General features: G+C 60.0%; 1 protein-coding gene across 1 annotated transcript in view; it reads right to left on the bottom strand.

Moving 5' to 3' along the window:
• Window positions 1-25,269, bottom strand: part of HMCN2 (hemicentin 2) — a 140,217-nt gene that overhangs the window by 81,405 nt on the left and 33,543 nt on the right. The window contains exons 12-22 of the mRNA XM_059658329.1: window positions 24,939-25,080; window positions 24,350-24,477; window positions 23,571-23,684; window positions 21,376-21,525; window positions 14,579-14,767; window positions 13,713-13,808; window positions 13,367-13,494; window positions 12,014-12,158; window positions 7,874-7,986; window positions 7,588-7,747; window positions 5,904-6,069 (exon numbers count right to left, since the gene is read on the bottom strand). Coding sequence (XP_059514312.1) covers window positions 5,904-6,069; window positions 7,588-7,747; window positions 7,874-7,986; window positions 12,014-12,158; window positions 13,367-13,494; window positions 13,713-13,808; window positions 14,579-14,767; window positions 21,376-21,525; window positions 23,571-23,684; window positions 24,350-24,477; window positions 24,939-25,080 — 1,531 coding nt within the window. The remainder of the gene's footprint in view (window positions 1-5,903; window positions 6,070-7,587; window positions 7,748-7,873; window positions 7,987-12,013; window positions 12,159-13,366; window positions 13,495-13,712; window positions 13,809-14,578; window positions 14,768-21,375; window positions 21,526-23,570; window positions 23,685-24,349; window positions 24,478-24,938; window positions 25,081-25,269) is intronic.

Here is a 25,269-nt window from a genome sequence, read left to right as displayed (position 1 = left end):
CAAGCTGAGGCCGGCCCCACAGAGCCTGTGCTCGCTCTCAGTGCCTGTCTGGCCACATCGCACTTCACTGTAACCACCGTCCCCCGCCGCTGCCCACTGCTTGCTGGACAGAACCCAAGCACAGTGTCACGGCTTGGACAGACCCCCAGGCCAGTCCCCCAATCCCACCCGGCCTCCCAGTGTAGCACTGCACCATGCTCTTCCTCAGGGGCCAGGCCCTTCCCACCTCCGCGCCTCTGCTCATGCTGCCTTCCTGCCTGGGACACTCCTCCACCTCCTGTTCACCTGGACCGCACCTGCTCACACCTCAATACTTAGACATCACCTCCCCCAGGAAGGCTGCCTTGGTGCCCAAGGCTGGAAGGTGCAGCCTGCGGACTCCCACAGCTGCCTGCCCTTTCCTCACCAGCTGGCTTGTGACCCAGCTCTTCCTCCACGTTCCCAGAAACTCGGCAGGTTTGGGGGCTGCAGCCCAGGGGTGGGCTCCGGGGCCAGGGGGAGCGGGGAGCAGTGGGGAGCACAGTGCTGCGGTGTGCGTGTGGCGTAATTAGCGGCAGCTGCTCCTTCCTGGTGGCGTGAGTGTCCAGATGGCTCCGTGCGGCGCCCAGATTCTCGGGGAATTTCCTGTTTATGACATCCATCGGGCTCGAGCCTTCGCTGCCTGTCAGCTCCAAGGTTCACACAGCCACGCAGATGGGGGATGTGGACCTGAGAGGGACCCACTACCCCGCTGGGTCCCCCTGGTCCTGCGAGCTCCAAGGGGGGCCTACCTGCCCGGAGAGACCAAAGGGCACCTGAGAGGGAGTGCCCAGAAGCATGCATGTCCCAGGCCACACCTCACTCCCAGCGCACACCTCACTCCCAGCGCACACCTCACTCCCAGCGCACACCGCACTCCCAGCGCACACCTCACTGCGACCCCGGCCAGTCACCCTCCAGGTCGCTCTCGTCCTTGGCGCTCAGGCAGCCACCCTGCCGCCCCGGCAGTGCCCTGCTCCCGGTGAACACCTCCTGGAGCCGTCACGGCGCTCATCACACCCGTGATCACCTGTCCTGTCAGATGGCTCCGTGAGGGGGAGGCCAGGCGCGCCCAGGCTCCTGCCGTGTCCCAGCCCTTAGCACACGTCCTGACACACAGAGGGTGCTCAAGAAATGTTTGGCGGCAAATCCCAGCAGTCCACGCACAGCTCCCCTTCCCACCCGCCCACACTGTTCCCTGCCGCCCAAGGACACTCTCCTGCCCCCCCAGACTCCTTCCAGGCAGCACCGGCTCCGGCTCTTCCATGGAGCCTTCCCTGGTGAGTCCAGGCAGGTTGCACTTCGCTGGCGCTGAGCTGCGTGGAGCCCAGTTCAGCCAATTGCTCATCCGTCCATCCATCCATCCATCCATCCACCCATCCATTCATTCATTCATTCATTCATTCATTCATTCATTCATTCTCTGGACACAGAGGGGGGCCAGGTGGGCCGGTGCCGCGGGTTTGAGGGAGTGCTCCATCCGCAGATTGCTCCGAGTCAGGGGTGTGTCTGCACCCAGTCCCTCCTGCTGGGTCCCATGCTGTTGGTACCACTGTCCCCGTTTCTAAAGGACCCATCACCCCGAGAGCACAGACCAGTGGTTCTCAACCTTCCTAGTGCCGTGACCCTTTAACACAGTTCCTCACGTTGTGGTGACCCCCAATTTCATTGTTACAAATTGAACGTAATTAAAGCATAGCGATTAATCACAAAAACAATATGGAATTATATATGTGTTTTCCGATGGTCTTAGGCGACCCCTGTGAAAGGGTCATTCGACCGCCAAAGGGGTCGTGACCCACAGGTTGAGAACCGCTGGCACAGACCCTTCCAGAAGAAAGGTCAGTGGCTGCAGATGCTCAGCCCTCCCCACGGACACCCCCACGTGCCCATCTGCTGGCACCAGAGCGGGGCCTGAGCCTGCACAGAGCAAGGGCCCACCCACCCGCACCAGGCAGCCGGGCCTTCAGCCGCCAAAGGCCGCTCGACCCTCATCTCCTCGCTGGGGCCTCCCTGCATCACAGACCCTTATGAGGAAGCCCCGCATGGAAAAGCCAGCTGGGGATCCAGGCCGAGGGGCCCGAGACACCCCAAAGGACAACATATGCGAGAGGGAGAAGCGCCATCCATGAGCCCGAGAAACCTACACCGAGCCATGCTCACGGGCGGCTGCCGCCTACGGGGTGGTCCTATGTGCCCCGCACAGTGGAGCGCCCCCCATGGACATTCTCACGTGAAGCTCCCAACAGCCACACCTGCACGCAGGCAGGTCCTATGCCCTCAGCCCGCGTTGCAGAGGCCTCCACGGCCACCAGCTGGTCAGGGCAGACCCGGGACGCAACCCCCCTCTCTGCTACGGCCCTGCCAGCCACCGCAGTGACCTCACCCGTCAGCTCAGAGCTTAACTCACTGCCAAGTTTTCCAGAAAGAGAGCCACTGGCCATAGGCTGACAAGACCAAGACCTCAGGGCCACCAGGTCGGGCAGCAGGCTGAGCTGTGAGGACCCACCAAGGTGAAGACCCCACAAGGGGCCCTGGGCAGTCCATGCCATGCCAGGGGGGAATGGCTTTTTGTCCTGGGTCACTAGAAGCCCAGCTGCCACCCCCACCTCTGTGTCGGGGGGTAACTGGGCCAGCGAGGGGTTGGGCGTGTAGATCGCCCGCCCTGGCCGGCTGCCCCCTCCGCTCCCCCTGATGTGGCTGGATCTGGCCCAGTACGGGACCCTGGCCGGCTGCCCCCGGGAGTGTGAGCCGGGCCAGGAGAGCTAGCAGCTGTCCCAGCTACACATCAGAGCCACAAACAAACACTGTTGCCTAGCAACACCGCCTCGCCCCGGCATTCCCGGGTGGACCCGGGGACCAGAGCCGCAAGATGCTCTCTGGCCACTGTTGCCTGTCCAACCCTTTCATTTCTCAGACGGGAAGACGGAGGGCCAAGTTCACCCAGCGAGCCGGGGGCGAGGCTGGGAGAGGACCCCAGGTCTCTGGCCCTGACCTCACACAGCCGGGCCCGTGTCCTCTGCGGCGCGGTTTCGGCACAGTCCTGGGCACAAGAGTTGCTCATGAAATCGTGCCACCTTCAACTGTGAATTCACAGCTTGCACGGGCTGTTTGCACACAGCTGTCTGCATGGTCAGAGGCACTCACTGACCAGCCCCCCCCCCCGCCCCCCCCGGACTCGCCGCGTGTTCTCGCAACTATCCCCCAAGGAAGTGACCAGGAGACGGAGGAGCATTTGTGCAAGATGTTCCAAGAGCCCGCTCATTAGCGCCGACAGCTGGCAACGCGCGTGCCCCAGAGAATAGCTTAGCGACATGGAAGAGACAAACGCCCGGAATGTTATTTTGTCCTTTAAATGACAAGCAAGTGACGTGGGCCGGGAGGAATCAAGAAAGTGGGTGAACGGAGAGCAGTGTCGACGATGAGGGCGGAAGAGAAGACGCGCCACGTTTTGTTCCGCAAACGCCTGCACGTGAACACACGGGAAAGGGCTGTGCACACGGGCAGGTGGCTGAGGGCGGCAGCTGCCCAGACCCCCCGTGTGGCAGCTTTGAGGCTCAGCCTTGGGACGCCCTCAGAGAAGGAAAAGGATCGCCTGGCCGGCATGGCTCCGTGGTTGGGCATCAACCTATGAACCAGGAGGTCACAGTTCGATTCCCAGGCAGGGCACATGCCCGGGTTGCGGGCTCGATCCCCAGTGTGTGGCGTGCAGGAGGCAGCTGATCCATGATTCTCTATCATCATCGATGTTTCTCTCTCTCTCTCCCTCTCTGTTCCTCTCTGAAATCAATAAAAATATATTTTTAAAAAAGAGAGAAGGAAAAGGAGGAAGACGAGGAAGAGCAGGCAGACAGCACGCCTGTCCCCTACCCACCTCCGTCACCACCCCTGCCCCCGCTTGGTGTTTCCATGCAGTTTTTAAATCTCCAGTTTCTGGGCGAAAGGCTGTGTGTCTGTGAGAAGACTGAGCTGGGCTCTGTGTGGGAAGCTGTCCGCGTGCTGGACGTTTCACAGAAATGGAAGAGGGGCGCCCAGGAACCACTCTGGGGGCCCAGGAACCACAGGACCCGGAGCTGCGAGTGACGTTCGCAAACGGCTTAAATGCCATCCGCAGTCGGGAGGCTGTCCGCAGTCACCAACAAGCGCAAACCCAAATGCCCCTCCAAGGGCGCACGGATCGATGACGCACGGTGGCCAGGGCACCGCACCGGGGAACATCGCTCAGCCACAGAGAGGAGCGAAGGTCTGACGCCGCCACAACATGCAGGAACCGAGAAGCATGCTGCTCCCAGAGAGGGGCTGGGCGCGAAAGCCACACACGGCAGGACTCCATGCAGACGGAACGTCCAGAACAGATGAATCCAAAGGCAGGAAGCAGGCTGGTGGCTGCCGGGGCGGGGGCAGGAGGGGAAGTGGCTGCCAGTGAGGATGGGGGCTCTGGGAGGGACGGAGAGAAGCTGGAAATGTAAACTGATGGCGGTGATGACTGCACAACTCGGAACGCACCCGGACTTAGAACTGTACAGCATGTGAGTTACATCTCAATAAAGCTTTTCTACTGAGCAAAGGGGATGCGAGTGAAACGGGGTAACAGATGTGACCTCTCTTAAAAGCTGGAAGCGACGCTTCAGTTTGTGAGCAGCAGCAGGAAACCGTCAGGGGGAGCGGCGCTCGGGCACTCGGGACGGACCAAGCGTCGCACATCCATCACCAGCCGCACGAGCACTGTTTAAACCGCGGCCACGCTGCAGATGGAGACCCGCGGCCGCACGACTCGACGGGCCCGCTGGGATCAGCGCTCAAGGCTGATGGGCTCCAGGGTCTGCGCTCCTCACCCCGCCCGCCCCGGGCCTGTGTTCCTCCTCATTGAGATCAACTCCCGGAGCTCATAAATCTCAGAGAGCTGGAAGCCGGCAAGAGGCGGAGAGGGCAGGGGAGAAGGAACAGAGCAGAACCCAGGATTGCAAAAGCGGCTCCCCAGATTTACGGCTCCCGGCTGGTCCGTCGCACATCACAACAAGAGGGCTGAGCGCGTGGGAATTGCGGTTTGCCGTGTCAGCAGCAAGTCGTAAATTCACAAGCACCTGGCTGCCGGCCACCGCCCAGCCAAGGGGCTGGGACCAGGCTCTCCAGGGAGAGATGCAGGCTCCTTGCCCCCCCCCCCCCACTGCCTACCCCCACCCCCACTCACACCTGGAGCTGCAGAGACACCCACAGGGCATGGGGTGGGGGCACCAGCCCAGGCACAGGACCCCGGCTGCCTGCAGGCTGGAGGTTTGGAACGCCTCAGCAAACAGATGTTCTGAGATAGAGACCCACGTGTGGGTGTCAGAGGGGTGGGGGGGGCACAGACCTTCGTCTGGAACGTCTCAAAGGCCTTGCCAGGGCTGATGTCACCGGCCTGAGCCGCAGCCGCCCCCCGCCTCCGAGGGTCAAGGGCCTCAGGAGTGTCAAGGCTCCCTTGTCTGGAACCACCACCCCCACACCCCTGCCTGGGGGCGTGCGGCCTGGCTTTGAAGGAGACCCAAGCCAGCCCCCTCTCACTCCCAGGACACCCGACAGTTAGAGAGAAGCCTCAGTTCAGCTCAGATCGGGGGCTGCTGTGCCGATCACAGGAGAGTCTGCGGGCAGCTCCCAGCAGCCAGGGTGTGAAACACGGGGCGCCTGCCATTTCCGAGGGGTCTCGCCCTGGGCGTCACGGACCCTCTGCGGGTCCTCGGAGTGGCGTCAGGGGACCAGGGACAAAAGCGCTGCGTGCAGAAGGGAACGCACAGCCTGTGGAGCATCCGCAGGGTCCTCACACGCCCGGTCACTGGCCACTGGCCACCTGAGGCCAGGTTCCCCCTAAACCCCAAGCTCTTCCCCTGCCCGTGCACCTGGGTTACCTGTCAGGGGCGGCTGGCACAGGGTGCGAGTCCTTGGTCCAGGTGACCAGTGGGGGTGGGGAGCCTTGGGCCTCGCAGTCCAGGGTCACCTCGTCACCGGCCTTGGCTGTGACTCTCAGAGGCTCGCCGGCATCATGTGAGAAATTCCCGTGGATCCTGGGCTTGGCTGTTGGTGGAAACAGGCAGAAACTGTGAGCAGGTCAGGGGGCCATGGGACGAGGCCCCAGGAGACCAGGGCAGCTCCCCCAGGAAGCTGAGGTGGCACTGCCTCCCGGGAGGTGCAGAGGATGGGTGTGGCTCTGTCATCATGGGGGAGTGCAGGTTTGGGGGTAGGCTAGACCCGATGGTTTCCCTGGTCCCTCCCCCACCCCCAATCTCTCCACCACCGCCCTCCCTCTGGAAGCTTGTTCTGCTAGGATGACACGGACACGGTGCCCCCGTCCCAGCTTCTAGCTTCTCTTCATCTGCTGCTCCCTCCCTGGGGACATTCGGGCGGGTCCTTCCTCCACCTCTTCCCTCTCCACCTTGTCCCCCATGATCATCCCACTTCCTCCCAGGACATCAGACACCAGGTGACACCCCATCACCAGGTGACACCCAGTCTCCCTCTGGCCTCCTCCAACCCCATCGGGGGTTACACTAACCTGTGCCCAACACCTGGCTCTCATATGAGGCGGAGGCTCCTGATGGCAGAGACTACCCCGAATCCCTCCTTCTCTATGCCGCCCCCCCCATTTCCAGCCACGTGCTCATACACGGAAGGCACCCAGGACCTGTCCGGGCACCCATAACCACACAGGCCAGCCAGCCGGGGATGTGGAGGCCCAGGCAGCCGCGTGCAGCTCCCTATACATCATGACGCTGAGAGAGACCCCGCTGGCAAAAAAATGTTTGCAACATGAAGACTGGCTCTGAGAGTAAGCGATAGAAGACCGGCCGTGCGCCTGCTCAGTCAGCCAGACGGCTACCGAGGGCCCAGCTCTGCGGTGCCCACGGGGAAATAGCAGCAAGGCCAGGCCCCGCCCTGGTCCTCACAGCGCCCGGGGCCACAGGGAGCACAGGTGCCCAACGGCTCGTGCACTATATTTATGTGCTCACAGTTGTGACGGGCATTGTGAAGGGTCTCGTCCACCCTCCACAGCAAGGTGATTTGACTCAGCCCAAGGGATCAGGGAGAACTGAGATCTGTGGATGGGAGGAGTCGGCTGGGCCAAGAGGTGGGGGAGGGCAATCTAAACAGAAGGAACCGCACGTGCAAAGGCCCTGCAGCACGATGGCCCATTCGAGGAACTGGAAGGAAGTCAGAGGGTCTGGGCACAGAGCATCAGGAGGAGAGGCTGGCAGGGGGGTGCCCAGGTGGGGGGCGGGGGCCCAGCATAGGGCTGCGTGTCTTTCCGAGGCTTGTTAGGGTGACAGCTTCCCCACACTGGCTACAAAGGCCAAAACGGAGGAAGACAACCACCACACGACTTCACGTCTACGCAAGTGGGAGCCGCTCTCTGAGCACGTCCTCACTGCTAGGGACAGCGCTCCGGGAGGCCAGCTCTGGCTGGAGCGTTCCTTGGGGAGAGTGTGGGGGCAGGTAGATCAGGGCCCAGGGAAGATGCCATACGGTCAGGGTCCCGGTCCTGACCCCACGCCTGCCGAGCCCCCCACCCCCAGGATGGGGGCAGCCTTCACTCACTGTTGACGGACAGCCGCATCTCCTGGCTGGAGAAGCCCACGCTGTTGGTGGCCGTGCAGACGTAGGCCCCTGCGTCCCGGGGGGACGGCTGGGCGATGACCAAGGTGCCATCCTTGCTCACGTTGTAGTGGGGACCGCCGGAGGTCAGGGCATTGGTCTCCTGTGGTGGAGTCACTGGTGAGTGACGTCAGCGGAGCCCACACCCACGGCAACGTGCATCGCTCCCCTCCCATGATGCACGGGGCCTGGCCCTCTGTTACCCTCAGTGGTCACGGGCTCCGCCTACCTTGGTCCAGGTGACGGTGGGGGTGGGGACTCCTGAGGCGACGCAGGGGAGAGAGGCCGGAACCCCTTCGTTGGTGACGTGGTGGGTGGCAGTGGACCGGATTCTAGGGGGCACTTTTAAAAAACAAACCAGTTTTGTAAACCACAGTTCACAGCCATATCCTCACTGGCCAAAAGCAGAAACAATCAAATATCCATCAACGGACGATGGGCAAACAGGATTCGGTGTGTCCATGCTGAGCATCCCCCAGCTTTGACAAGGAGGAAAGATCTGGTGCTGCCCCAGGCACGAGCTTGAGGACATGATGCCAAGGGGGATAAGCCAGACGCAGAAGGACAAATACTCCGTGACTCCCTCTATCCGAGGCGCCCGGAGTGGGCAAACCATAGAGCCAGGACGCAGAATGCGGGGCGCCGGGGCTGGGGGAGGGTGGGAGTCAGTGTTTCACGGGGACAGAGTTTCCGTTTGGGAAGATGAGCAAGCTCTGGAGATGATGGTGGGGACGGTTAGGCAACTGTAAATCCACTTCGTGCCACTCACTAGATTGTGCCCTTAAAAATGGTTAAAATGGGGCCCGGCAAGTGTGGCTCAGCGGTTGAGCATCGACCCAGGAACCAAGAGGTCACCGGTTCGATTCCCAGTCAGGGCACATGCCGGGTTGCGGGCTCGATCCCCAATCAGGGAGCATGCAGAAGGCAGCCGATCAATGATTCTCCCTCATCATTGATGTTTCTGCCTCTCTCCATCTCCCTTCCTCTCTGAAGTTAATAACAATATTTTTTAAACGGTAAGCTCTGTTATGTAGATTTTAACACAATTTAAAAACAACAGTGTCAGCAGCGGAACACTAAGGCGTGGTCCCTCAGCCACCGCTGCTGTGCGGTCAGGCCCCAGGCAGAGGGCAGCCGTGCCTGGGAACCCACCGTGCTGTTTCTGCGCTCTGGGGCTTTGGATAAACCGTTTCGACTCTTGGCACCCATACTCCTTGATCAGCAAAAACAACTAAATGGACCCCAAGTCACTGCCCACTCTCTGAGGGTGGATGGATGAGAAACGGCAAAAAACAGAATTCACAGAACAAGTGGACTTGGGAACAAATGCCACAGCCATCCTGGGCACCACCCGATCTGCGAGCACAGAAACGGGGTCTCTAAGAGGAGTGGCGGGAGGGAGGGGGGGACCGGAGCGTGTTCACACACCCACCCGACCCCCGGGACTCGCTCTGCGAAGGCAGCCTGGCCCACTGACCCTGCGACCTGGAGGAGCTCCTCCCCTCTCTGAGCCCCAGCCTCCTTAACTTCAGGAAGCCCACTGCTGGAGCAGTGATGACAATGAAGTGAAGCATCCGCAGAACCCCACAGAGGTCTCCGAGTGGCCTGCACCCCACCTCTGACCCCTGTGGGCTCTAGACTCAGCCTCCGCCCGAACGTTGGTTTTCCCCTAAAAAATGGAGAATAGTGGATTCTTCCCGCTCACCCCGTGGGGATTTTATGAAACAAGGTTTTTTTAAAAGGGGGTATTAACAGGCGTGGTAAGTGACAAAATATAACCAGGCTTCCTTTAAACGTCTCGTCTTACACAAAAGAGGACGGAGGTACCCGGGTGGGAGGGCGAAGGGAAGCCGGGACTCGGGCGCTGTGTGTGGGAGAGGAACTGGGAAAAACGCCCGAAAAGCCCTAAAAATGGGCCACCTCCGGGACTCAGCTCAGCTCCACAGTAAGGGGTTTATCCTAAGGACACTCGGCCCCGTGGGCAAAGGTGGAGGCACGGACGGTGACCCCGGGGTGCTCACGCGAGGGGACAGGCTAGAGCAGTGATGGCGAACCTTTTGAGCTCAGTGTGTCAGCATTTTGAAAACCCCTAACTTAACTCTGGTGCTGTGTTACATATAGAAATTTTTTGATATTTGCAACCATAGTAAAACAAAGACTTATATTTTTGATATTTATTTTATATATTTAAATGCCATTTAACAAAGAAAAATCAACCAAAAAAATGAGTTCGCGTGTCACCTCTGACACGCGTGTCATCGGTTCACCATTCCTGGGCTAGAGGCTCACGGCTCATCCACGCAGCGCACGCAGCCTTAGGCCGAGGCTCTGGGAACTTACTGATAGAAAACATCATAAAACCTAGTGCCATGGGCAACACGCAGGCTCAGACAGCGGTGTAATGATGTGGCCCTAGCGTGGCTTAAAACATGTATGTGTTTGTGTTTATAAGGAATTCATACACAGGGTAGAAATACAGACGCATATATAATTTATACAAAGAATATGTGACTTAGCCCTGGCCAGTGTGGCTCAGTTGGTTTAGTGTCGTCTCATGAACCAAAAAATTACCCGTTTCATTCCTGATCAGGTCATATGCCTGGGGTTATGGGCTCGATCCCCAGTAGGGGACATGCAGGAGGCAGCCAATCAATGTTTCGCTGTCACTTCAATGTTTTTTTTTTCTCTCTCTCTCCCTCTCCCTTTCTCTTTCTCTAAAATTAATAAAACTACTTTTTAAAAGTATATAACGTATATACAATTTATTATATATATATATATATATATATATATATATATGTATATATATATATATATATATATATATATACTAGGGGCCCGGTGCACGAAATTCGTGCACTGGGTGTGTGGGGGGGGGGGAGTGTCCCTCAGCCCAGCCTGCCCCCTCTCACATACTGGGAGCCCTCAGGTGTTGACCCCCATCACCCTCCAATCGCAGGATCGGCCCCTTGCCCAGGCCTGACGCCTCCGCCAGAGGTGTCAGGATTGGATAGGGGACCCCCATCTCCCCCTGATCACTGGCTCTGGCCCCCGCCCAGACCTGAGGCCTCTGGCCCAGGAATCATGCCTGGGCAGGGGACCCCCATCTCCCTCTGATCGCTTGCTCCACCCCCCGCCCAAGCCGGACGCCTCTGACCCAGGCTTCAGGCCTGGGCAAGGGGACCATCATATCCCCCCAATCCCCGGCTCCACCCCCCACCCAGGCCTGATGCCTCGGCCAGAGGAGTTGACCCTCATCACCCTCCGATCACCAATCACCGGATCGGCCCCTTGACCAGGCCTGAGGCCTCCGGCAGAGGTGTCAGGCCTGGGCAGGGGACCCCCAGCTCCCCGTGGTTGCAGGCTCCGCCCCTGCCCAGGCCTAACACCTCTGGCCTAGGCGTCTGGCCCAGGCAGCGGGGACCCGCAGTGGCAGCGGGGGGCGCCGCGATCGTGGGCTTCACTTTAGGCCCAGGCAAGGGACCCCTAGCTCCCGGGACTGCCAGCTTCGACCGTGCCCAGCTCCCATCGCTGGCTCCACCCCTACTTCCTGCTATCACTGGCCAGGGCGGCAAAGGCGCCTGATTCTCCGATCATGGCTGGGGGGCAGGGCAAAGGCGGCTCCAGGGCTGCCTTTGCCCTGCCCCCCAGCTCTTAGCTCCCCCCTGGGTTTCCGATCACTGTCAGTGGCAGGGGGCTTCTTCCTGCTTTCCCTTTCGCCTCCCTGCATTGTGCCTACATATGCAAATTAACTGCCATCTTGTTGGCAGTTAACTGCCAATCATAGTTGGCAGTTAATTTGCATATAGCCCTGATTAGCCAATGAAAAGGGTATCGTCGTACGCCAATTACCATTTTTCTCTTTTATTAGATAGGATTGGTGTGTGTGCAAGCTCACACGTGCATACAGTATGAAAGATACACACTAAAATGTAAAGTTATTCTGGTTAATCTTAGCTTTGCGTATTATAGGAGTATTTTTTAAAAATATATTTTATTGATTTTTTACAGAGAGGAAGGGAGAGGGATAGTTAGAAATATCGATGAGAGAGAAACATCAATCAGCTGCCTCCTGCACACCCCGTACTGGGGATGTGCCCGCAACCAAGGTACATGCCCTTGACTGGAATCGAACCTGGGACCCTTGAGTCCGCAGGCCGATGCTCTATCCACTGAGCCAAACCAGCTAGGGCTATAGGAGTATTTTTTTACTTACCTGTCTGGTCTCTAAATTTCCTACAGTGACTATGTACTACTTGTGCAATTTTTTTTTAAACAAAGGTATTCAAGATCAAGTTTCCCCCACGCACCCTCCCCCATCCCGGCCAGCCCCCGGCCCCACCCCACAACCTTGGGCCCCAGGACTCACCCTGGACGACCAGCTGCACGTGCCTGTGCTGGGAGCCGGCCGTGTTGGTGACCACGCAGCTGTACTTCCCCGCGTCCTCCTGCAGCGCCCGGTCCAGGTGGAGGCTGCCATCAGCTCGCACCGAGTGCCGGCTGCCGGCCGGGAGCTGTGAGGGGGAAGCACCAGCTCAGAGCACAGGCCCCTGCAGAGCCCTCAGAGGCCACACTGCCTGCCAGGCCCGCAGGGCGCAGGCTGGACGAGAGAAGGTGGGGGAGCTGGCGGGGAAGGGGGGTGATGCTATGACTGCTCAGCCCCCAGTCCTTTCCAAAGACTCATTCAGGGGTAGGTGGGCCTCACCCCTAGCACCTCCCTCACTCCACTCTCCCATGGCCACTGGACAGGACGAGACGCCCGACCCAAGCCGGGGCGATGGGGGTCTCCCCTGGGAGGTCCCCCCGTCTCGAGAAGCACCGTCTGCTCTGCACCGGGGCCCAGACAGCGGTGCCAGGACCGGGGCGGCGGGAACAGAAAAGCAGCCCCACAATCGCTGCAGCGTCTCTGGGGCTTTGAAGTTCAATGGGGGTGAGGGCACCGCCTTAAAGCCTCAAGGGCACAAGGACCCCCCTCCCCCCGCCGTGTCTGAGGACAGTGCAGAGGAACTGAGGGGAAGGGGGGCAAAGGCGTGCACAGGAGAGGGGAAGAGAAGACAGGGTACAGCAGCCACCGTGCGCCCAGCACCGAGCTAGGCAGTCGGGCGGGTATTCAACCGCACAGGTCACTTCTCTGCCCTGAGCCAGAACGGGGTGACCAGTGCGAGGTGTCTGTGCCCCCGACATTCCCGCTCCCTAGACCTCAGCACTAACGGAGGCCAGACCCCCCTGCTGAGCTCCCAGGGGGCCGGTGGGCTTTAGAGCAGGGGTGGGGCACGTCCGGCCCACGGCCCACGTAAGGCCCACGCAAGGCCCATGCAAGGCCCACGCAAGGCCCACGCAAGGCCCACGCAAGGCCCACGCACTCCTTTGGCCCAGCCCTGCCAAGGCGCGAGGGGCGAGTTAATTAAGTGTCTGGCCGAACAGAGCAGGCTGGTTTTCAAGCTGATGCTGCTGTACGGCCTGCGAACGATGTTATAAACATCCAATGGCAGAGAAGGGGCGCCGCCCCCCCCCCCCCCCTGCTTCAGAGGGTGACAATGCTCTCAGCACATTATCAGAGAAGGTTCTAGAAAGAGGCAGGGAAGGATGAGGACCTTCTACAACCAGGGAGCAGCAGAGCGGAGGCCAAGGTGTGAATGCGACAGCCACCCCCCCACCCCACCCCCATATCCCGCTGCCCCCCTCCCCCTCCCCCTCTACCCCCGGAGGGCCCGGCACTCACTGGCTGGCCGGCCTTGAGCCAGCGCCTCTCAGGGAAGGGCCTCCCGGCCAGGATGATGCAGGGCAGCGACACGGGCTGCCTCTCCAGCACCCGCACGGTGGGGGCGCCGCTGGCGATCTGTGGGGGGGCTGTGGGGAAGGACAGGGTGCTGGTCACCCTGGATCCCGTGGGCATCTGTGGGGACAGAGGCTCCACCCTCCCCGCCCCCGGGAACCTGCCCAGGAAGCTGGCTCCCCTCGGATACCTGGCCACGGACACATTTGTCCCAAAGGATGGGTGGTCATGGGGGCAGCTCCCTGGGTGTCCCACCTCCCACCTCCCCGCCTCCCCAGATCCACCAGCGAACCGTGTCCAGTCACCAGGAGCCGGGTCTCCGCCTGGACCTTCCCAAAGACATTTTGTGCTTCACAGACATACGGGGCCTGGTCTTCAGGGACCACACCTGAGGGGCAGGAAAGAGGGGGGCCTGACTGTTGGGGGCCACGGCACGGCTCCAGCCCCCGCAGGCGCGGCTCTCCAGCACAGAGGGAGCCCGTGGCACAGCCTGGCCCTGCAGGGGTCAGGTGGGAGGGCGGGGATGGCAGAGAGGAGAGGGATGGGGGATACGGCCGGGCGTGGAAGGGTGAGAAGGCCTCAACCTGCTCATCTGTAGAATGGGGCTAATTCATCCATACCTATGCCTTGCAGTGTGATTAGGAAAAGGATCAGTAAGATGACGTGGACACTGTGCCCAGCATCCAGCCGCGCACATAGCACAGTGTAGCTTTAGCAGGGGTGGTGATGGTGATTGGTGGTGGTGATGGTGATTGGTGGTGGTGATGGTGATTGGTGGTGGTGATGGTGATTGGTGGTGATGATGGTGATTGGTGGTGGTGATGGTGATTGGTGGTGGTGATGGTGATTGGTGGTGGTGATGGTGATTGGTGGTGGTGATGGTGATTGGTGGTGGTGATGGTGATTGGTGGTGGTGATGGCAATGATGATGATGATGGCGATGGCTAACACCCATAATATTAAACCCAGGTGGTAACACTGTCACCGTCGTTACTATGACCAGTTCAGGGTAGTGAAATGACTTGACCAGAGTTGCCCAGTTAAACACGACCCCAAATATCACCCACGGTCAGGGCTGGGCTCAGGGTCCTGCTCCCAGCCACCCAGACTGGGGCCACCCTGTCTCCCTGCCCACCTCCCCCAGCTCCAAGCTCTTACTTTCAAAAAACAGCACCCCTGACTCGGGCTGCCGGGTCCTGCTGGCCCGGCCCGGCTCCAGCGGCTGGCTGTCCCCACGGCGCCAGGTGACGGTCGGGGGCGGGCGGCCTGTGGCCCGACAGGCCAGGAGGGCGCTCCTGCCCAGCTCCACGGCGACCTCCCGGGGCAGCTCCATCAGCCGGGGCGCATCTGCAGGGAGGTGACCGTCAGGGCTGGCCCCGCCTGGCCCCCAGGGGACTGTTCCGGCCTCCAGCCTGGCCTGCACCTGGGGGCTGATGAGTCAGGGCCCCAAGGCCACCCTAAGCTGGGCGGGACCCACCCTGGAGCGCTCTCAGGGGCGCCTCAGAGGCCTGTGCGGGGCTGGCCACGGGGCCACGCGCCTGCTCCTGGCAGAGACGCCTCGGGGAAGCCCACCTCGGAGGCCTGCAGGTCACAACCTCTGAGGCCCGTCGCCCTGCTCCTGGGACGGGGAGCTTCCTTTAGCAGGCGTCTTGGACTTGAGCGACCATCTCCACGGCCCCTTTAGTGACGCCACCCCAAAGGGCCTTTGTGGGGGGTTGGCAGCCATCCTTAATCTCCCCTCTACGGCTTTCTGTTTGCGGGACTTGTTGCAATGAGCATATGAAACACTGCTACAGAACCAAATGTGCTTTGTAGGAATAACGTGACCTTAGGCTCTATGGTCCAAACGGGGACACTGGGAGAGAAAGTGGCTGCAGTAATAACGACACCAGTGGGGAGGGGACAGGAGTGGGGAAGAGGGGGGGGGTTAGTGGGGGGGATGCAACATCTGTAATACTTTCAATAATAAAGATAAATTTTTTATTTTCGTTATTTTTTAAAAATATATTTTTATTGATTTCAGAGAGGAGGGGAGAGGGAGAGAGAGAGAAACATCAATGGTGAGAGAATCATTGATCGTCTGCCTCCTGCACGCCCCACACTGGAGATGGAGCCGGCAACCCCGGGCATGTGCCCTGACTGGGAAGCGAACCGTGACCTCCTGGTTCATAGGTCGACACTGAACCACTGAGCCATGCCGGCTGGGCATAAAATTAATTTTTAAAAAAATTACACCAGGACAACATTTCTGCACAGGCTTCCCTGCTCACCTGAGTTATAAAAAATGTAAACACACACGAGGATTTCCCCTAATTTCTGCCCCTCGCATCCCCAGAGCCCGTGCCCCTCCCCACGGTCACCACTGCTAATAGATGGTAGCGTTTCCTCCAAACAGTTTCTCTAAGCGTTGTCCTATTTTACAGTCGGGGAGGAAAGATGAGATATTTCCCAAAACAGACTCTTACAACCCTTGGGGCCCTGCAACAGGCCAGAAGCAGCCCAACTCCAGCCAGGTCCCGGGCCTGGCCCTGCAGCCGCTGGACCCTGGCCTCGGGTCCTGGCCCCAGACCCACGGCCAGAAGGCCCCCAGCCTTTTGTTACACTTCACATCCAGCTCCACGGAAAACACCCCACCTCTCGGTTCCTTCCATCTCTTTCCAGAAATCCCCCTGTCCGTCCAAATCATGACGTCAAACTCCCTCCGGGCCTCGGGGATTAGGGAAGTTCCAGGGAGATGTAAACACAATTTGGAAAATTACAAGGAGGAAGATAGTCTTGGACCCCACCTCAGACGCCACCGCGCCATTTCTCCTCGGGGCCTGGCAGCCGAGACTCAAAATCCCAGAAAGGCTCTGCCCCAGGCTCGTCTCAGACGGGTCCTTGGGCCTGCAGGGGCCTGGGCCTGGGGGCACGGCTCTGCCGTCCCCCCTGCCCCCCAAAGCCTGCCTTCTCCACCCCACTCAGCCTGCCTGCAGGGCTCGGCTCCAACCTCCCTCCTCCAGGCAGGCCTCCCAGCTACTCTCTCTGGCTCCCTCCTTAGACCCCAAACAGCCTGACTTTGTCTCCCGAATCTGGGCTACTGTGAGGCGCACACTCTTCCTCCTCCTCCTCCGAGGCCCGAACCTCCCCCTGAGATGGGACAGACCCTTATCATGATAAGCAAAGAATACATATAAAGGGCAGCATTTCAAATGCCTGCCAAGGGACAGGCATCGCGACGGAGCTTCCAGGAATGTGAGTTCATTCATGGTCTCAACAGGCTTAGGAAGAGGCATCACTGCAACCCCCATTTCACAGATGAGGAAACTGAGGGTCAGGGAGGTGCAAGAACCTAACCAAGGGCACGACTTAAAGTCAGGGGCCGAGCCCAGGTCCGGCTGCGGCCAAGGCCCAGGCTCCCAGACACCGCACCCTGCATCCCCGATGCCCTCGGGGACAACTTGGCCGAGCCCCAGCCAGAGCCGCACCCAGCTCCCACATCCCCTCTCAGGGTGAATCCCAAAGGAGCCAATCCCAGACTCAGACCCTGCCCGGGACACTGTGACTCACCCTGCTCTGTAGCTGTCCCCCACCCTCACCTGGAGCCTCCAAAAGGCGGGACCCCAGAACCCTCGGGTGCCAGAGCTGAAGGTCCTCTGGTCCCCGCGTTGGCCAGAGGAGGGGGCGGGGGCCTGAGTCCTGCAGCACCAGGCGGGCTGAGGGCCAGGCTGCCGCCCAGCGTTCTTCCCAAGGCCCCGTCCGTGAGGCGCAGCCACCTCAGCTTTCAGGCTCCAAGCCCCCTCCTCACAGCTCCCAGGGCTCCCCCTGCCTTCCCCCTGCTGCCCTCTCATCTTCAGAGGAGCTGAGGGTGCTGTTAGCTGGGGCCGCTCCCCCTCCAGGAATTTCCCAGGGGAAAGACCCCATGGGTTCCAACAGCTGCCAAGAGGCAACCATGAGAGGTGCCAGCTGCCCTTCCTCCCGCTCGGTCCCCAGGCCAGGGACACCGGCCTGCAGGCCCACAGCCTGGGCAGGCCCCACTGGGCACCCCGGGTGACCCCTTCACCACTCTGGGCCTCAGTTTCCCCACTGTAAGAGGTAAGTCTATTTTTACCCTGGCTCAAATATCTTAAGGTTCTGGAGCTTTCTCATCATTTGAGCCGCGGTAGCCACCTCCAGTCTCCTTGGCCAACCCCCGATTCCATGGCCTGGAGCCCTGGGTCGGTGGGAAGGAGTGCACAGTCAGCCTTGACTCAGTTTGACCAGGAAGAGGGAGAGGTCTCAGGCCCGAAGACGATACCGATGGGCAAGGTGGACCCCACAGGAGGCTGGGACTGAGATGAGAGGGCAGAGAGAGGGTGGGTACTCATCCATTTAGAGAGAAATCAGCGGGGTGAAGTCTTTAAAGTCATAGAAAAGGCACCGAACTTGGGGAGGGGCGCCTGCCACGGAGTCAGTCACCAGCCAGGGCACAAATCAGTGTACCCCACTCTGCCTCAACAGCCCCTCGTCAGCCCCCCGGCCTACTGCACGTGCGATGAATATTACCCACGCGAGCCCTGAACAAAGCCCGTCCTCTCCTTAAATCTCCCAGGACCCCCTGGGCAAGGTCTATTACTATCGTCCCCATTTCACAGATGAGGAAAGCGAGGCGTCGAGAGGTAAATAATTTGGCCAAATGAGCAGCAGGACTCGACTACGGGAGGCCAGGTGCAGAGCCGGTGCCAAGCCTGCAGCTGGTCCACAGACCAGGCCGGCGTACCCCACGGCAGGAGGCCCCCTCCTCCAGCGCCCGAACGCCACCAGGAGGGCAGTTCCCAGCTCCCCGGCAGGATGTGGGCACGGCGCCCACCTGTGCTTGGCCGGGGAAGGCTCCGCCAGCCTGGCCAGGAAGGCTGGACCACAGCTGCCATCCAGATGGGCAGGACATTCCATTTCCCACCACTGCCACCAGGCCAAAGCCCCGGCACACAGGTGCTGGGCCACCGTCCACCGCTGCCCTGACCTCAAAGCCAGAGGCCACAGTGGCACAGTGCCCCAGAAGCCTGCCTTTAAGATGCCAGCTGCCTCTTCTCTCTGACGTGGGGAGGTGGCCCCAAGGCCAATGGCCGGCAGGCAAACGACAGGATCCGGCAGCATGTCAGCCTGGGCCCCGCAGAAAGAAGGCTCTGCTAAAAAGAAATCAGACAGGGGGCAAAGGACGAGCCCGCAGGAATGCCAAGTGCAGCCACCCCCGGAGCAGCCTCTCTGCCCACCCAGAACCTACTGGCTAATCGCTAAGACAGTGGCACTGAGCAGGCCTTTCTTCTCTCTTCCTCATACAACATCTCAGAGACCACATCCGAGCTCACCCTGCTGGTGAGCATCAGGATCGAGTCCAGGGGCTAAAGGCTGGGACCCTGGGTTCAGATCCCAGCTCTGCCACTTGCCAGCTCTGTGACCTTGGGCAAGTTACTTAACCTCTCTGTGCTCATTTTCCCCATCTGTAAAGGAGATCATGAGAGCACTCACCCCAAGGGCTGAGAGGATTACATGTGAGTGCATGAACCCTGCTTGGAGCTGGCCCTGGCACATGGCCACTCACAGAAGTGTTAGCTTCTGCTTGTATCATCATCAGGCTCTAAGCCCGTGGCTTTCCACACCCACCCTGCCCCACCCAAGAGCCCAGCCATGCAGGAAGGTCTGAGCCCATAGCTTTCTTCCTTAAAACCTCTCGCCGCCCCCACAGGACAAAGCCCGGACCTTGCCCAGCGCCTGAAGCCAGGCCGGGAGTGACCTACAGCAGGTAGCAGCCGCCTCAGCTGCCCCTCTCCCCATCCTCTCTATCCCGCACTCCCTGCTGAGCTTCTCTTGTCACGGGGGCGTCTGCACATGCTGTTCCCTTTGCCTGGAACATGTTCCACAGCTCGCCACCTGAATGACAGCTCTGGGCTCAGCTTGGACATCACCTCCTCCAAGAAGCCTTCCCAAACCCCCAGTGTTGGGTCAGCCCCCTTTCCAGGGCACCCACAGACCCCCAGGATGCCACTGAGTATTCCCACTGACCCCACCAGCTACCCAAAGGCAGATGCCACTGTGTCCCCAACACCGGCCCTGGAGCACAGGGCCTGGTCCACCTGGTGACCACGTATTAGAGGAATGAATGATGGAACAAATGAATGAAGGCTAAGGGTGCCCCAAACCTGGCAGGAGCCCAACCCTGATACGCACAGTCCCCACCAGGCCCAGAGCCTCCTGACTGGGCCTGCCCCACCCAGGGCTCTATCTCCTAGGGGAGCCCCTAGCCTGACCCACCCAGCCCCAGAAAAGCACATTCCAGATTCTCTGCACCTCCCAGATCTCCCAGCACCTGTCTCTCCGTTGTGGCTGCAGCAAACCCTCAGAGCCCAATCCGTCCCGGCTCAGCCTGCCAGGGAGCTGTGCCGACGACTTCCGAGCAGCTCCCAGTGCCGGGACCCAGGCCTGGAACTCAGACATCGCGGCCCGCACAGCCAAGGCCATGTACAGCCACAGAAGAGAACAGACTGCCCTCTGTGAGAAGGGGATCATCACCCCTCGTTTACTAAGCAGTCAGGATGGGCCGACCATGTGCAAAGCATTATGTGCCTGAGGTCACTGAGCCCTCACAGCAACCCAATAAAGTAGTTTGGCCTGGCCAGTGTGGCTCAGTGGTTGAGCATTGACCATGCACCAAGAGGTCACCAGTTCGATTCCCAGTCAGGGCACATGCTGGAGTTGTGGACTCAATCCCCAGTAGCGGGTGTGCAAGAGGCAGCCGATGGATGTTGATGCTTCTCTCATCAATATTTCTCTCTTCCTCTCCCTCTCCCTCCGTCTCTCTCTCTACAATAAAAAAAATGCAGTGGTATGGTCAGCTGGGGGAAACTGAGGCTCGATAACCTGACCAAACACAGATGGTAAGTGATGGAGATGAGCCTGGAGTGCAGGTTTCAGGATGACAACGCCCAGGCTCGCCTCTGTGATAGGCGGCCTCCAGGATGGCTCTGTGACACCTGCCTCCTGGTACTCACATCCCGGCAGCCCTCCCACCCACTGTGGTCCAAGGCTGGTCTGTGTGAGCCACAGAATTTAGCTGGCACAGTCATGGCAGGTCACTTCCAAGGCAGTAGCTGATTCTAAGGATCTCCTCTCTCTCTCTCTCTCTCTCTCTCTCTCTCTCTCTCTCTCTCTCTCTCTCTCTCTCTTCCTTACTCCTGGGGGAGCCATGTCCCAAGAGGCTGCAGAAGCCCGCGTGGTAAGGACGAGGCCTCCCCCCAGCAGCCACGTCAGTGAGCTCAGTGGGGATGTGCCCGCCAGCGAAGCCCCTCTCAGAACCCTAGCCCTCCAGAACCGAGAGGGAAAACATGTTTATTATTTTAAGCCACCAAGTTTTGGGGCAACTGTGACCCAGTGAGAGGTAATACAGCAGGGAGAGGGGGTGGGGGAGGTGGGCATAGGGGGGATACATGGTGATGGACGGGGACTTGACTTGGAGTGGTGAACACACAGTACCGTGTACAGACGACGCATTCTGGAATTGTGCACCTAAAGCCTGTAGAATCTTGTTCACCAGTGTCACCCCAATAAATTTAATAAAAAGGGAAAAAAGAGCCCTAGCCTGTTTGGCTCAGTGGATAGAGCGTCGGCCTGAGGACTGAAAGAACCTGGGTTCAATTCCAATCAAGGGTCCATGCCTGGGTACATGCCCAGTAGGGGGCGTGCAGGAGGCAGCCGATCAATGCTTCTCTCATCATTGATGTTTCTATCTCTCTCTCTCTCCCTCTCCCTCTCTCTCCCTCTCCGAAATCAATTTAAAAAAATAAAAGGAAAAAAAGAGGTAATGCATACCCATCTCCCTCGGACCTCCTTGTCCCCAAGTGCTCGGAACCCCGCACTGGCCGGCTACCTGGAGGGGTTCTCTCCTCCCGGCTCGGCGGTGGGGCAGAGGGGCGGGCAGGCGGGGACAGGCGAACACTCACGTCCAACCTCCAGCCGGATTTCCGCAGAGGCTGCGCCCAACTCGTTGACGGCTCGGCAGGTGTAGACGCCAGCATCCCTCTCCTGAGCCACCGGAATCCGCAGCGCCCCAGAGCTCGAGGCCTCGGGGGCCAGGATCATCTCGAGACCCTCTGGACCAAAGAGGAGAAGGCATCAGGCTCGGCCCGCGGTCACCGTGGGGGGCTGGGGCGCAGCCTCCCTGACCCCAGGCTCCTGCGACGCACAGGCTGGGGCCTGGGGCGGTGGGGGAAGGTTCCCCAGAAAGTCTGGGGACAGAGCTGTGGTTTTGCCAGATGAAGAGTTCTGGAGATGGATGGTGGTGACGGTTGTACGACGGTGGGGTGTCCCTGATGCCACTGAACTTGCACCTAAACATGGTGAAGATGGTAAATTTTTCCTGTGTCTTTTACCGCAATTAAACCTTTTAAAGTCAGCACCACTCAGTCAGTCCCCTGAGCCCCTCTGTGGAGGAGGGAGGCCCAGGCTGTCTCCCTCCATGTAACAGGCTCTTCACCCAAAAACTCCTTGCCCGGGACTCCCTACTGGGTCCCCACCCTCTGCCCCGGGTCCAGACTGAGGCTTGGATCAGCTCTGGGAGGGGCCTGGTCACCCCGAGATGACCACACCCCCCATGCCTGCCTCTCTGAGGCCCCCCGTTATTTCTCCTCCAGGCGGCTGGCTGACAGACCACCTGATTCTGAACCCCTTTTAACGTGTAATTTAGTTTTTCACTTGTGGTAACACACGTCACACACATTTTTGCCATCGTAAACACGTTCAGTGTCCGATCCGTGGCATGAAGTGCATCCCCAGTGTTGTGCACCCATCACTATGTCCACCCACAAAACTCCTTCATCTTCCCAAACCGAAACTGCCCCTCAGACACGAATTCCACGCTTCATCCCCCGCCCCCCGCGACCACCTTTCTACTCTGTCTCTATGGATGAGCACGTTCTAGGGACCTCATGTACGTGGAATCAGATAATATGTGTCTTCCGTGTCTGGCTTATTTCACTTAGCATAATGTTTTCAACGACCATCCATGTTGTATCAGAATGGCATTCTTTTTTCTTTTTGTCTTTTTCTGGTTCTTTTTTACAAATTTAAAAAGCTGTGGTAAAGAAACACAGAACATAAAATTCACCATCTTGCCCTAACCGGTTTGGCTCAGTGGATAGAGCTTCGGCCTGCAGACTGAAGGGTCCCAGGTTCGATTCCGGGTCAAGGGCATGTACCTGGGTTGCGGGCACATCCCCAGTAGGAGGTGTGCAGGAGGCAGCCGATCAATGTTTCTCTCTCATCGACGTTTCTAACTCTCTGTCCCTCTCCCTTCCTCTCTGTAAAAAATCAATAAAATATATATTTTTTAAAAAATTCACCATCTTCACCACGGTTATGTGCACACTTCTGTGGGGTTAAATACACTCACATCGTCACACACCTGAACTTCATTCCTTTTTAAGGGTACATCAGGGGTCCCGCGCCCTCTGCCCCCGCCGGCTGGGGCCCTGGGACAGGATGCTCACACTCTGAGCCCCCGCGCCCGCCGGTGGTCTGAGTGAATCCCTGCCTCTCTCAGAGCCCAGGTGCAGACAGCGGCTGCAAAGGACGGAGCGTGTCCAGGTGGGGGCACCACGGGGCTCTGGCTGACACCGGAGCAGGAGCCCATGTCCGAGGCAGCAGCCCCGAACCCACGCCCACCGGTGGAACAGCTCCTGCCCATCCAACCTCCAGCTGGGCGTCCAGCACCGCGGACACTCCACCCCCGCGAACCCCAAGAGCCTCGGAACAGTCGTGGCTGTTCCTCCGTCTCCCAGGCCATCCCAGCACCGCCGCCTCCCTCTCTAGGAGCTCTGAGCGCAGCCGGGCGCCAGCTCGTTCTAGACACTTTGCTTGCGTGGACTCATCTCATCCTCACAACCACCTGGGGTTTCCTGCTTCCCCGACAGGGAGCCAGCTCAGAGATGCCAAGCCCCCACCCACGGGCGCCCAGGGAGCCGGAACCAAACCTGCTCCTCACTCCCGAGCCGCCCTGCATCAGCTGCGTGGACTGTGGTTGAGGGGGTGAGGGCTGCTGAGATGGGCCATTTCTCCCCAGGCACCCGTTCGGAGTGCCCCCTCCCCAGTGACTGTCCTGGAAATCGGATCCCCGGGGCCCTCTCCCCACCCCACGTACCTCGATACCAGACGAGCCGGGGCGGCGGCACCCCGGACACCTCGCACGCCAGCACGGCCTCCTGTCCCACAGCGGCGAGCACCACCGCGCTGACGGCGGAGACCGAGGGTGGGTCTGCGTGGGGGCGAGGGGGGCAGATGGGAAATGAGGTACCACACTCCCTAGACTGAGAATGTGGCTTCCACAGCTGGGGGCGGGGAGGGGAGAGAGGGGGAGCGGAGCACTCTGCCTCCTCCCCATCCCCCACCTTGAGATGGTCACCCCAGGAAAATTTAGCCACAGCCCACTTTTTGCAAGCTTCCCGCCCAGGACCTGAAGTGAAAGCGGTCACTCCTGGACCAACCCCTAAAGCTCCTCACTGAACCTGCCAAACCCAGGAATGCCCTCCAGGGGGTGCCAGCCGCTCCCCGGCCCCGCCCCCCCCCACCCCGCCCCTGCCTCCCGGCAGCCCCCTGAGCACCCAAGACTCATGACCCCTCCGGCCCCTCTGCCTGCCATCCTGTCCCTCAGGAGGCCTCAGCGGGTCCTGTGTGTGACAGGCACCCCCCCCCCCCCGCATGTCACCCATCACCCACCCCACCCTGCTCTGCGCATCCTCACCACCCAAAAGTGCCTTCCTTATGTTTTATGCCTCCCCCCTAGACAGGGACCTGTGTCACGGCTGTGTCCCCACCGCCTGGCATGTAGCAGCTGCTCAATAAGTATTTGTGGACGAGAGAGAGGAAGAAAGGGAGGGAGGGAGGGAGGCCCCTCTCCCCAGATGCCCGTGGCCCGAGTACCTGTGTGGTAGAGGGTGACCGTTTCCTCGTCTGTGCCAACCTCGTTAGCAGCCCGGCAGCTGTAATTCCCAGCATCCTCTGGGGCCAGTCCCTGAATGATGAGGGTTCCCTGGCCATCCACGTGGATTCTGGAGTCATGGTCAACGGCAAGGGGTTGATCAGGTCGGGCCGTGCAAGGGTCCCTCCGTCATCGTTAATAACAAACTCACTAACGTCGCCAGGGACCACCACCCCGCACCGCCCTGTGCCGAGCTGTGAGCTCAGCGCTGTACACGCATTGTCTGTTTTCATTCATGAGGCTCAGAGAGGTTCGGTGACTTGCCCAAGGTCACACAGCCTGACTGGCAGCGGCGGGACCCAAGCACAGGTCTGCTGGACTCTGCTGCTGTGGCTCCTGACCCCGGAGCCCTCCCTGAGGCATCGTCTCGTTTCCAGAGTGACTGGGCTCCTGAGCCTCACATGGTCCCCGGAGGAGGGCAGGACCGTGCTCCTCCCCGTTTAGGGGTAAGAGGACTGAGGCTGGGACAGGTGCCTGGGGGTCCTGGTCCCCTGTTTCCAGTCCCGGAGCCCCAGGCCCTGGGCCCCTCACCTGCTGTCCTCTTGCAGGGTGTGACCGTCACGGCTCCAGGAGATGTGGGGTGCAGGGTACCCAGACGCCGAGCAGCTGACCCTCACCTCCACGCCCTGGGAGAAGCGCTGGGACCTGGTGTGGATGCTCACCTTCGGGGCCTCTGCGGTTCGGAGTGGGCGGCAGGACAGAGCCTGTCAGAGCAGCCGGGCCGGCCCAGCCCCCAGCCCTGGGACCCTGCCCTCCCACGGCCACGGCCACGGCCACGGCCATGGCCACCGACGGCAGAGACACAGGAGGCAAAAGCCCTGAATCCCAGGAGTGGCCTCCCTGGGGACGAGGGCTGACCAGG

Source organism: Myotis daubentonii, chromosome 11, assembly GCF_963259705.1.
Source record: "Myotis daubentonii chromosome 11, mMyoDau2.1, whole genome shotgun sequence".
Lineage (NCBI taxonomy): Eukaryota > Metazoa > Chordata > Mammalia > Chiroptera > Vespertilionidae > Myotis > Myotis daubentonii.
This window is presented reverse-complemented; position numbering and strand designations above follow the sequence as displayed.